This window comes from Cajanus cajan, chromosome 2 (assembly GCF_000230855.2).
Source record: "Cajanus cajan strain Asha chromosome 2, NIPB_CcT2T_4, whole genome shotgun sequence".
Lineage (NCBI taxonomy): Eukaryota > Viridiplantae > Streptophyta > Magnoliopsida > Fabales > Fabaceae > Cajanus > Cajanus cajan.
This window is the reverse complement of record NC_138518.1, coordinates 45,507,460-45,520,843: the sequence shown is the minus strand read 5'-3', so window position 1 is coordinate 45,520,843 and position 13,384 is coordinate 45,507,460. Positions and strand designations below refer to the sequence as shown.

The following is a 13,384-nucleotide window of genomic DNA, read 5'->3' as shown; positions in this document are numbered from 1 at the left end:
TCTGCAATGGGCTCAAGAACTCTAGCATCATGATCTCTAACGTCAAAAACCTACACATGTACCATATCATTTGGAATTGCCTGGTGGTGGATGGTTGACCCCAACATGTGCACCTTACGTATGGCCAACAACTGGTCCAAGGTGTCCTCAAAGTATAATTGCACTTTCAATGGTGCCTCATTAGCTACATCCTCCTTCAATGTGTTAAAGGCAACATGACTCCTCTTCATTCTAACAAGAGAAGGAGGAGGTAGTGTGCTAGGAGCCATGGATGCAAGTTGTTCTTTCAAGTCCACCATCATCAGCTCTGCCTTCACTCTATCTATAAGGCATGCCTAGTCATTATCACTAATTTGTGATCTATTAGCTGCCTTTGCAAATTGAAACAACTCACACATGCTCTCACACAGAACATGCTCTTGTATAATGTTTGTTTTTTGCCTTTAAAAATTGAAATAATTCACAAAAGGACAATAAAACCTTCCATTAATATTTCTTACCCTTGTGGGTTAAAAATATCCTATTAGTAAGACCATTGTCCATTAACCTTTTGTCAAATTCTGAAGGTCTAATTAACAAGATATGATAAACATTCATTGACTATGTCATATAAAACTTCATCATCATAGTTTCTATGGAAAACTTAATTTTTGCTTGTTGATCTACTACCACGTCCCAATTCTGATTAAGACAATGAAAGGTTTATGATGTATAATAGTAGTGAGAGAAAACTTGTTTATCAATCTCATGCCTCAGCAATTGTAACAATATCCACTATTTACAATGAGAGAACATGTTTTATCAAAAATTTTAATCTTTTATGGAAGATGTTCACGCTTTGTGATAGATGGTCATCACTAGGTTGGATTCCAAGAAACCTCTTGATCATCAAGAGGTTACCATCACATGGATAAACCCCTTCGCCATTGAATTCTATCCCATGTTCTCCCCTCAGATGTCTCACTAGAAAGTGGAGGAGGAAGACAAAGTCACCTCTTAACTTCTATAGATATTTATGCCCTTTAAGATCATAGTTTTTATGGTGGGGCATTGAAAGGGAATTTGGCCTTTTCCCCAAGCATTTAAGCACTTGATGATACTAGTTCTAGAACTAGTGTTTGGGAGTTCTTTTGCTTGATAAATATTTTTGCCTTTTATTTATGGTTCAATCTTAGGGTGATTCTTGGAAGAATACCCCTCCACCCTCATGTGATCCCTAGCTCCTAAGGTAGGATATGGATTTAGAGGAATCCTTCTTGTAAGAAGTCTTCCTCAAAAATTATTGCTCTACCTTGATGATGCAAAGTTAGACCAAATCATTAAGGTCCCTATAGGACAAAAGCTCTAACTTATTCCTTACTTCCAAGCTTAAGCCACTTAAAAACCTTGTGATGGTGATTCTTTCTTCTTCCCTAATCCCAACACTCATTATGTAAGGCTCTATTTTTTGTCTTTACTATTCAACACTCATATTTCTTTATTGGAGTCTTCGGAGCTTATCTTTGAGCTTCCTACTATAATAAGAAGGGATATGTCTCCTCCTCATGGCCCTCTAAGTTTCATTCCAATATTGAATTGAAGATTCATTTTAGAGTTTTCTTTTGGTCTCTAGAGAGGTCTACCAATACATGATATACCTTTGAAAGCTAATGATAACCAAGGGAACCTTCCTATATCTTCACTCACTTGGTGGCAGATGAAGAGTTGTTCTACCTTTATTTTCTAATCCAAATAAGTCTCTACATCATCTTTCCCCCAAGAGTAAGGGAGATCCACCATAGATTCCCTTACTTTATATTTTTTTCTTTTTTAGGCTTATGCTTGCTTAGTTATTCTTGGTAGTATTCACTCATGTTGAGACTATCACTTTGATAGCTCTTACTCTTAGATGAGCTACTTAAAGACCCATTACCATGTTTCTTGTTATATTTTTCTTTTAAGACTTTTTCTTTTTCTTTTATTTTGCTAAGTTCTTCATCTAACTTAACAACCATTGCTTCTTTTTTTATTCTTTGTTTTTCTTTTTCTAACCTGTCCTTTTTTCTCCAAAGCTTAAATGATTTTAATTCAACTATGATTTTTTTAAAATATTTGATGTTAAACTAGAATCACGTGAGCTTGTGTATAAGTGCTTACCCATCAGGCAATACAAGGGTTGAGGTAAGGTTGTTCTATCTAAATGCTTTATGGACCACTAAAGTGTTAATAAAGCCTTTGGAACTTCTTAATATTCTTTGCATTCAAACAGTAATTTAAACAAAAGAAATTAAATAAGTAAAATGCAACTAGTCATGATCCTAGTGTGAAAGTTTGGATGGACACTTGTGAGTCTTCCAACACACTAAGCGTCTAACAAAAATTACTAACAATTACAAGCAAAGGTGGTAGTCTTGAGTAGGCACATAGAACCTCTCAAAATCACTTCCACGATGAATGACTTTTTTACAAGAAAAATTAAAGAAATTCTAACTAAAAGAATAAAGCAATTCTAAAAGTCTTCAAGTGTTCCTGTCCTTTCTTGGTGTTTAACTCTCAAGGTCTCCTCAAAGTCGAGCTTCAACCAAGGAGCATGTCCCCTGAGGCCTTCACTTGAAATGTTGGCACCAACAAAGAAGACCCATGAATTTTTAAAAACAATTCAAGAAGAGCTAAATTAGGAATAGGTTGAAATGAAATGGAATTGTAATGAAAAACTCTAAGAATTTTAAAGAAATTGACAAAGTGTATTTAAGATAAATTTTAAAGTTAGCACAAAAAAAAATATCCTAAAATAACACTAGAATGAAGCGTTAAATCAAGGAAAAGACTCAATTCATTTCATGTTTTGAATTGCAATTTCAAATCATATAATCATGTGACAAAATGTATATGAATATTTTGTAGATTTTTATTTTTTAAAATAAGCTCCACTAAATCTCTTTTTTTATAAAATTTTTAACACATTAAATTCCGAGACAGAAAACAACTAAAGTATATATCTACATAAAACTACTCTTCCATAACAACGACAGATTCACCCCCAACATATCATTAGCAACAACACATAACAGCGAAAACAAACAGAACCTTTAATTTCCACCATTAACACACGCATAACTCCACAAACTACAATTTCCACCATCAACCCCAAATAAGTCCAATCTATTGATTCTGGAAAAAATCATCCTTCCACGTTCGAACACAATTCTCTCAAACGAAAAAAAAAACACGAAAATTTTTTAAATTAATTACGAGTAAAGAAAAAAAAAAGCGCATTGATTAATGGAAGATCATATTCATTTAATATAGATAAGTCAACTCATAACACAACAAACAACCCCTAAACCTAAACCCTAAACACATAACACCCTCAAATAAAGCATTTAAGTGAACCCTCCCCTTATTCCACCCCACTAATACCACACTGTAATTGGCAACTTCAAGAAAGACCTAGAACTGAAATAAAACAAACACAACAGAAAAGTTAAAACATGACAAGTTGAGAGGGTTCTTCGTTGCATCAAGTTATTTGAGTAACATCCTTCACCAACGAGCGACATTGTCAAAACTAGAAGCTCAACAAATTGACAACCCCACAAAGATTACTAGCACCATTGTCCTTGTCCTTGTCCTTCACCTCAGGATGACACTTGTAAATCTCCAGATTCCTGAAGGTGGACACGGTGAGGCTAACAGCCTCGCCGGCGATGACTTTGCCGCCAACAGCACCCTGAAAGAGCTGGCCACGAGCGGTGCAGAGGCTGATTCCGAAGGCCATGTGAGGGGGAGGGGTGGCTCCAGTGTTAAGGGTATAACGGTCATTGTAAACATATGTTCCAGTGAAAGAGACCAAGGTGAAGGGTCCATGGAGCGTCAACGCGGTTGAGCCACCCGACGTGTTGTGGAGGGTGACTCTGGCGATGGTGCCACTTCCACCAAGAATTGTCACGTTCGCATGTTCACGACGAGCATAGTCCATGATGGACTCAACCACGTCGTGGCCCTGGGGCACATGGATGAGGCTAAGCATGGCAGTGGGCTCGGTTATGCTCATGATGTTGAGCTTGGGCTTGTTTTTGGAGCCCATGGGCCTGCCACGTGGATTCCTGTTGGATGAGGTTGCGATCGTGGAGTGGTTTGCGGATGGTGGTGGCTGACACTGGAAGGACACGGTGGAATTGGTGTCGGAGGAGAACATCATGGGATTGGTGTTCATTGCAACAAACAAGTGTTTGGAATGAGAGAAAGAAAAGTTATAAAAAGGGTATGAAATGAAAAGGGTTATGAGAAAGAAATGTTTTAAGAAGTGAAGATGGTTGTGATTGTGATGGTGTGAAGTTGTGTCTTTATAGTGTGAAGTTTAGTTCATAGGCATTGACAAGTGTCATATGAGAAAGGTTTGCCAAGTATGGAAACAGTGGGTGCATGGCACTGTGAGATTTCAAACCAGGGACTCTGTCATACTCGAAACGATAGATTTTGGAGATTTGTTTTTGTTAAATTGGGAATATAACTTAAGTTAGGGTTTAGTCAAAGTTTTTTAAATCATTTATGACTAAATTTATCTAATGTGAGAATTACTTTATAAATATACATGTCATAATGAAGTTAATATGTTAGTTATATAATACTTTTAATGGTCTATTTAATTAAGTCAAAGATTTTTAAAGTCATTAATTGAAAAGAAAAACTCGATCGGACCTGTGTTAATATGTGAATTTTATTTATAATAAAATAGAATTTGGTATAAAAAAATGTGTCATGAGAAATAGAGTTTAATGAGAATTTTTTACAGAAATATTATTTTTTTAAAAAAAAATTATTTAATTAATCACTGTGCAGCTTTATTTACAGGGATAGAACCATTCACTGTTTAAGCTCAGAATTCGGTTCCCGGGGAACCGAATTCTGAGCATCAATATGTATTTTTTTTTGTTTTTTCAACTCAGAATTCGGTTCCCGGGGAACCGAATTCTGAGTTGCTTTTATATTTTTTTTTTTCGTGTTTGCAGGGTAGATGTGGGCTGACGTTGGAAGCAGAACGGCCCGTTCCGAAATCAGAACGGGCCGTTCTGCTTAAAGAAACAGAGTGGAATTTGTTAACGTGAAACGGGCCAAGAACGGGCCGTTCCGACGTTAAGAATTAACGTTGAAATAGATGTTGGAAGCGGCCCGTTTTAAACAAATTGTTGTGGTAATTTTTTTAACGTGGAACGGGCCTTTTTTGTTTTAGAACTGCCCGTTCCAAAATAGAAATTTACACATTTTTTTTACTCCTGGAACGGCTTCGGAACGGCCCGTTCCAGGAGCTGTTTTTACAAAGTTTTTTTGATTTGGAACGGCCCGTTCTGGTTTTGGAACGGCCCGTTCTAGGTAAACAGTAAAAACTTGCGTTTTTCTATAAATAGACCCTCTCCCCTTCATTTTTTTCACACGATTTCAGATTAGCTTATCTCCTTTATTCCTTCCGTGTACCCCTTTTGAATCAGTTTCTTAGAATCACGTTAATTTCCTTTAAACCTTTCATAAAATGGCTTCTTCAATCTACGTTATTGTTCATTCTGATGGTTCCATTAACCAATGTCCGAATGAAGGAATCACCTTCTCTTCTCCATCTGCAAAATTAGTTCGTATCAACAGAGGAATTACTCTAGAAAGGCTTCAAAGAGTCATCCACAGAAAGCTACATCGACAAGATTCTGAGAGGGTGGCTAGCATACATTTTCGGTACCCTATTAGACTTGGCCCAGGGGTTAGTAACTATACCTGTGTTGAGTTGACGGATGATGAAGACGTTGAGGCAGTTTTCAATGTTCACGATTCTAATCAACTTCAATCAGGTATTGAATTATATGCTACATTTACTACAGTTGAATAACATGCACCACAAGTTTCACCTTCACGTTCACCTTACGAAGTTTATCAAAGTTACCAGTACACTAACCCATCTGGCCCTTCTTATGATATCCCCTCCAACTACAACATTGAGTCATACACACAGCTTTTAAGTGGTCCAATCATGGACCTTAATCAAATACCTTCTCAGCCATTTGAGCAAGCTAGACCTTCTGCTTCTCAACCCAATGTTGAAACCAACATTGAAGATGATGTTGTTGTTGGTCTCCCAACAGAAAATGTCTTTGATCCTTTTAGCGAGGACGAAGACGAAATTCTCTCTGCACATGAACATGATGATGAAGAAACCCTCCCAATTCCAAATAATCCACCACTACAACCACAACCAGTAGCCATATACAACCCACCTCCACACTTTTTAGAGTTTCCCAATGAAATCCAACAAGACAGTGAGTATAGCCATTTGTTGGAGCGTGATATGGTTGTGTATCCACCTGGAACACTATTTGTTGGCCAATGCTTCCAAACAAAAGAACAAATGCAGGATGCCATAAATAGATTTCACATTGTCAACCATTGCACTTACAAGGTTAAAAACTCAAGCAGTAGTAGGCTTGTTATGGAATGCGTTCACCACGACTATGCCTGGAGATGTCGTGGTATATTGCGAACCAGGGAACAACATTGGGAAATCATGATCCTTGAGGGCCCCCACACATGTGTTTCCCCACTTATCTCCCAAGATCATAATAAATTGGGATCACAAATGATTGCTCAAAGCATTGGTGAAATTATTGAGGTTGATCCATCGGCATCAATTTCAACCATCATAGCCCACATCAAGTCCACCATGGGTTATACAATTAGTTACAGAAAGGGATGGTTGGCCAAGCAACATGCCATTGAGAATATCTTTGGAAACTGGGAGGAGTCGTACAACAAATTACCAGGTATGTTGCAAGCAATGCAAATGTATGTTCCAGGTTTTATTTGGAAATTAAATACGCAACCGGCTTACCAAGGTGAATTATTGGACGAGGGGAGTGTTATCTTCAAAAGGTTATTTTGGACCTTTAAACCATGCATTGATGGTTTTGCCTTCTGCAAACCAATTGTACAAGTGGATGGTACATTTTTATATGGGAGATATAAAGGTACACTATTGGTCGCAGTTGCGCAAGATGGTCGCAACAACATAATTCCTATTGCATTTGCTGTTGTTGAAGGTGAAACTAGCGATGCATGGTTTTTTTTCCTGAAGAACTTGAGGCGGTATGTAACACCACAAGATGGATTGTGCCTTATTTCTGATCGTCATGAAGCTATTCGAAGTGCATACTTAAGAAATGGAAGTGGCTGGACGAAAAACAATTCTGTTCATGTCTATTGTATTCGACATATTGCACAAAATTTCATGCGACGGTTCAAAAATGCAGCACTAAAGAAGGATGTCGTCAATATGGGTAAGTTTATCATTACTTTTTTTAAAGCATTTGATTATTACTTTTAATTATTTAATAATTTTATTATTTTGCAGCCTACGGGATGACTGAACCTAGATTCTTTTACTATTACAACATAGTAAGAGATACTAATGTTGAAGCAGCTCAATGGTTAGACAACATTCCTAGGGAAAAATGGACACTAGCATGGGACAATGGACGACGTTAGGGACACATGACAACAAACCTAGCTGAGTCAATTAATTCCGTATTGAAGAAAACACGAAATTTGCCAATTTGTTCCATGGTAATGGCCACATACACTCGTTGCAACAAGTTTTTCGTTCAAAGAGGTACGAAAGTGGGCGCAATGATTAATGCAGGACATGTCTACTCGGAAATTGCAAATAAAACTATTCAAGATGCACAGTCTAAGGCAAATACTCATAGAGTTATCAGCTTTGACAGATCAAGCAGTAGATTTCTAGTGGAAGAAACGCAACATTCGAGAGAAGTTCGACCAGCTGGGAGATTTGCGGTAAGGCTTGATAAATTGTGGTGTGATTGTGGCAAGTTCCAAAAAGTTCATATCCCTTGCTCACATGTGCTTGCTTCATGCTTACATGCACATAATGACTATGAAAGGTACATATCTCCCATATATACCTTACAACAAGTTGCAAAGGTATACGAAGGACAGTTTGGAGAGCTTCGACATGAAGATTATTGGCCTACTTACACTGGTCCAACTTTGTGGCCAAATCCAGAACTGAAGAGAACTTCGAAGGGTCGACCAAAGTCCACCAGGATTAGAACAGAGATGGATATTAGAGAACAACATACTCATGTAAAAAATTGTTCTTATTGTCACACTCCTGGTCACACTAGGAAGACATGTCCGAATATTAGTCATGGATGTAGTTCCCGCCACCAATGATCATTATTGTTGTAATCAGTTGTAATAAATTTATTTAGTTATGTAATATTAAAGTTAATTACTTTGTGTTAGTATCGGATAGTATGTTGTGTTTGTGTTAAAATCGTATATTGTGTTGAAATCGTATATTGTGTTGAAATCGTATATTATGTTCGCTACAATACTTATAATTATAATAGTTTATAACCTTCTTAGTCTAGATCGCATGTAAAAATGCATAATATTAAAATTCATATTACATTGATAAAGACACATAGTACATTAGAATAAAAAAACAATAACATTAACATAGAGTGATTTATATACATTTTTCAATCTCCGTAATGGTGTCCAGTTCCACAACGAGGGCGACGTCTATTACGGCCTGGATTACGCCGTGGAGGTTGTTGCTCAGAAGGATTTGCTTCATCATCAACCACCGGATGTTGAAATGGTGCTGAAGAACTTCCAGGTTCATTACCGAATTGTGGACGGTAAAGAGATTGCATGTATGATTGTGCTGAAGATGGAGTTCTAAAATCTACTCCAAATAAATTTGTAAAAAAATCCTCTGAAGTTGTTGCAAATGAATGTCGTCTGTCAATTATGTTTTGTTCAGGAGTGACATACTGAGGATTTGATACATGTTGACCAGTCTCTTCATGCGATCGCATGGAAGTTCGACCAGTCTCAAATGTTGTGGAAGTCCTTCGTTGTTGATGGGTCCTTGGATCTTGTAGTAGTCGTGGCACAGATAAAAAATAGATGGAATTGGCCATGTACCATTCCATGTATTCTCGTGTGTGAAACAGTGGGCCTTGCATTGGATGACCCATCAATGTGTGCTCACGTCTATTGTTCCATATGTCGATCCACTGAGCATGTCTTGTAACCCAATTTTCATCTTGTCTTCCCCTCATGTCAATGTTGTGCAGGTTATCCAAATTATTCGGTGGAGAAGGGACATCCTGGAAGAGACGAAATTGCAATTTCACTCTATCAGATTGGTGCCATTCAACAATTGCAAAACAAATAATGGAGGTGCATGATGTCCATAGCAGAGCATCTCTATATGCTTGCATCGGTATTGCTGTTTGCAATACTCCATATGGCGCCCATAAAAACTACAAAAAAAATTAAACTTCTTTAGTTAACATATTATGCTAAACAAAAGAAAAAAAAAATAAATAAAACTTTGATTTTAAAGAGTTACCTGATCATTCTGAATGTGATCAAACCTTGATCTATATCCAACAACATCATTATGAGGTACATTTTGAAAGTTTAAAACTCTGCCCCCGCTCCATTTACAGACTAGAGGGAATGATGCTGGTAACCTGGAAATAGGCGCAATATATGGCATGCGATGCCATGCCCAAGATTGTAACAGAGATGCACAACCACCCATTGTTTTGCTACTAACATTTGTAGCTCTACACATTTCCCTATATAACATAGCTAAACAAGCCGACCCCCAACTATATCATCTTGTTCTTCTAAGATTTATTAATAAAGATAAATACATAAGATGTACCTTATTGCCTGTTTTGTCAGGCATCAAAACACCTCCTATTAAACCTAATATATATGATCTACAATGTGCATCAAGTTGTTCTTGAGATGGCTCCTCTGGTAATTCTAACATATTATCTCTTAACCACTTTAACTTAATCATAGAGCCAATTAGTGACTCACCTTTAACTGGCATGATTCCGAGATAGGTGGAGCACATTTCCTCCCAGTCATATAATGTTGGGCCAATGACTGGTAAACCATCAACTCTTAAGCCAAGTTGAAGTGCAACATCCTCCAGTGTTATGGTGCACTCTCCAGTTGGAAAATGGAATGTATGAGTCTCAGGTCTCCATCTTTCAACCAAAGTTGTGATTAATGCGTGATCCACTTTTAAATGTCTGAGCTTTGCAACCCCAGAAAAACCCACTTCCTCTAGTATAGGAACAATTAGAGGGTGAAGTTCTGGCATTGAATGATAGTAAGAACAAATAATATTCTCAGTCTCCTGCAATAATAATTACCAAAATTAGTACTAATTTGTTACAAGTTAATTGAAATTTAAAGTAAATAACGAAAGTGCTAAACTTACAGTTCTACCAATGAAAGCAGACCTATGCTCATTTTGCTTCCACAACAACATTTTTGATATAGTTAATAAAAATTGAAGAAAAAAAAAATTTCTTACTATCAAGGTGAATCAGAAGCAGTACAGGAAAGGAGTAAATGAGACAAATTCAGCTGAAATCGCATCAAAAAATGAAGGGGAGGGGGACTATTTATAGAAAAACGCAACTTTTACTATTTACCCAGAACAGGCCGTTCCAAAACCAGAACGGCCCGTTCCAAATCACAAACCCTTTGTTAAAACAGCTCCTGGAACGGGCCGTTCCAGGAGTAAAAAAATGTGTAAATTTCTATTTTGGAACGGGCTGTTCTAAAAGAGGAACGACCCGTTCCACGTAAAAAAAAACAACCAAAAAATTTGTTTACAACGGGCCGCTTCCAACATCTAATTCAACCTTAATTCTTAACGTTGGAACGGCCCGTTCTTGACCCCGTTTCACTTTAACAAATTCCACTCTGTTTCTTTAAGCAGAACGACCCGTTCTGATTTCGGAACGGGCCATTCCGCTTCCAACGTCAGCCCACGTCTCCCCTGCAAACACGAAAAAAAATAATATAAAAGCAACTCAGAATTCGGTTCCCCGGAGTTGAAAAAACAAAAAAAATACATTTTGGTGCTCAGAATTCGGTTCCCGGGAACCGAATTCTGAGCTTAAACAGTAAATGGTTCTATCCCTGTAAATAAAGCTGCACAGTGGTTAATTCAGTAATTTTTAAAAAAAAATAATATTTGTGTAAAAAATTCGTTTAATGAAACACTTGTTATTAATTACATTAACTGATTTTATTCGATAATGAAATGTACGTTAGAAAAATATCTTACATAGTTTTAAAAATCAAATCGCTCATCAAATTGGTTTGAATACTAGATCATAGTTCAAAGATTAAATTGGAAAGTCATTAATTGAACTGCATAACTCGATTTTTATTAATTTAAAAAAAATATACATATTAAATATATTTTATACTTATAAATTTTAATTTCTATCTTATTTAAAATTATCCTTATTTTTATTTTGTATAAAGAAATACATTAAAAAAATTGCTTGTTAAACTATATATTAATACAAATTAAAAATAAAAATAATATGTATATATATAATATACATGCAATTGATATCACAAAAGCAACACAAAAAAAAATTGATATCACAAAATAATATATGTAATATCTGTATAGATATTATATTATTAAATATATAATTTAAAACTAATAATATATTATAAAAATTATTTAAGTTGCATATTTTACAAACAAATACATTTGAACAAGTAGTCATTATTATATTTGATAAGACTCTTTGCTCTTTCATAAGTAGTGTTTGGTTCCCATGTTGTGCTTTTCTTTGAATTTCATTTTAAAAGTGATAAAAAAATATTTTTTGTGGTTGAACTAGTTTAACTCATTGATTCATGGTCGAACCAAAAAATTAACTAATTCACCTCAATTTGACAGATCCAATATATAATCGATTCAACTCAAAGCTCAGATCGACTAAATCATCGATTCTCGATTCAGCCAATCCAACTGGCCAATTTGAGCTAGTTTTTAAAACTATGAAGTAATCAAAATTGTGTTGATTAAACTTTATTTTGAATTATAGAAAATAATGTGATACAATAATGGAATCCGGTATATAAATGTTTTTGAATAAAGTTTTAAGTTTTTCTCATCTCATTTAAATATGAAATTAATAACTAAATTTTGTAAGTAAATTTTCTAATAAATAATTTACTCCTTCCTATCTATATTACAAGATATAGTTTAAAATGAAATTATGATTTTTTTAAAACGACATTTTACCATTTTTACAAAACATTGATTTTATTTTTTCAGTTTTTGTTCATATTAAAGATTGTGATAATATGTTTCTTGTTGTTAAATAATAAGAAGAGAATTTGAATTATTAATATTATCTCTCTCAATTGTCATTTATCAATTGTATTAGTACTGGTGTATAAGCTTCAATATAAAGTATGTCTTCACTCTTCATAAAAATATTATGATAAGTAAGAAGGGTAAAATTGATGTACCAAAATATTGTTTTCTAAAAACATTAAAATCAACCCCAACATCATAAAGAAAGAACTATAATCTAATGTCTCAATATCGCATCCTATCAAAACTCGTATTAATGAATATAAGTTTAGGCTTCACCAATAGCACCATTATCTTGATGATCTTTACCTGCAATGGTGTCCAATAAAGAGCAACCAACTCAAAATAAAGGAGCAAGACAAGTTTTACTTACTATAACTCCTAATGTGTGATACGATCGAGTAGTCACAACTTTGGCAAATTTTTGTTTGTGATTTAAATGAAAGTTTGAATTACATTGAATGGGTTAAAATTAAATTTAGGATTAAATATATTTTTAGTTTTTTACCTTTGTCAAATTTTATTTTTAATCCCTAAACAAACTTTTAACTAATTTTAGTTACTAAAATTTTGCTATATTTCACTTTTGTTCTTTGAATTTTTTCTCCTAATAATTAGCATTTAATTTGGTGTCTAACATCAAAAATTTTTGTTCATGAAAAAATTTTCAAGGACTAAAACTAAATAAAATTTGTTCAACGGTTAAAAACAAAAATTAACAAAAGTTCAAAAGTTAAAACATATTTAATTCTTAAATTTATATCAACATAATTTTAATATTTAAATAAACTTAAAACCATTTAATCAAAAAATGTTTAACATTTGACTAAATGTGTGCTTTAAACAATTAGGATGCTAAATGAAAAGGTGTTAATACAACTTTAATTAGGATCTATTTACTAAGTCTTCAAAAGAAAAAGTTTTATAAGAAAAATATAAAAAAAAAATAATTGAAATAAATTTATTCATAAGTTAAAATTAACTTATGCATAAATTAAAAATATTTTTTTTTTCAAAAAATAATAGAACAAAACTTTTATAAATTAGCTTATAAATAAACTAATTTTAGTTTACAAAAAGGTTTATTTCTTTTTTATTTTATTTTTTTCTCCTATAATGTATAGAAAAGTTTATCCCAAGAAACCTTAGTTTTCTCTTGAATAGAAGTTTTGG

At 34.6% G+C, this 13,384-nt stretch overlaps 3 protein-coding genes across 3 annotated transcripts; 1 reads left to right on the top strand and 2 right to left on the bottom strand.

The window, feature by feature from the left end:
* Window positions 1-3,547: 3,547 nt before the first annotated feature.
* On the bottom strand, window positions 3,548-4,195 carry LOC109805343 (AT-hook motif nuclear-localized protein 17). The gene has a single exon (XM_020367388.3). The coding sequence runs from the start codon at window positions 4,193-4,195 to the stop codon at window positions 3,548-3,550; it is 648 nt and encodes a 215-aa protein (XP_020222977.1).
* Window positions 4,196-5,509: 1,314 nt separating this feature from the next.
* On the top strand, window positions 5,510-7,506 carry LOC145954956 (uncharacterized). Its single transcript, XM_083069650.1, has 3 exons — window positions 5,510-5,819; window positions 5,871-7,298; window positions 7,373-7,506. Exons 1-3 carry the CDS (start codon window positions 5,510-5,512, stop codon window positions 7,504-7,506), a joined length of 1,872 nt encoding a protein of 623 aa, XP_082925776.1.
* An 884-nt stretch (window positions 7,507-8,390) lies between these two features.
* LOC109793607 (serine/threonine-protein phosphatase 7 long form homolog) lies at window positions 8,391-10,276 on the bottom strand. Its single transcript, XM_083068284.1, has 2 exons — window positions 9,407-10,276; window positions 8,391-9,317 (listed from the first exon to the last, which is right to left on the bottom strand). The coding sequence occupies exons 1-2, from the start codon at window positions 9,647-9,649 to the stop codon at window positions 8,526-8,528; spliced, it is 1,035 nt and encodes a 344-aa protein (XP_082924410.1). The 5' UTR covers window positions 9,650-10,276; the 3' UTR covers window positions 8,391-8,525.
* Window positions 10,277-13,384: the final 3,108 nt, after the last annotated feature.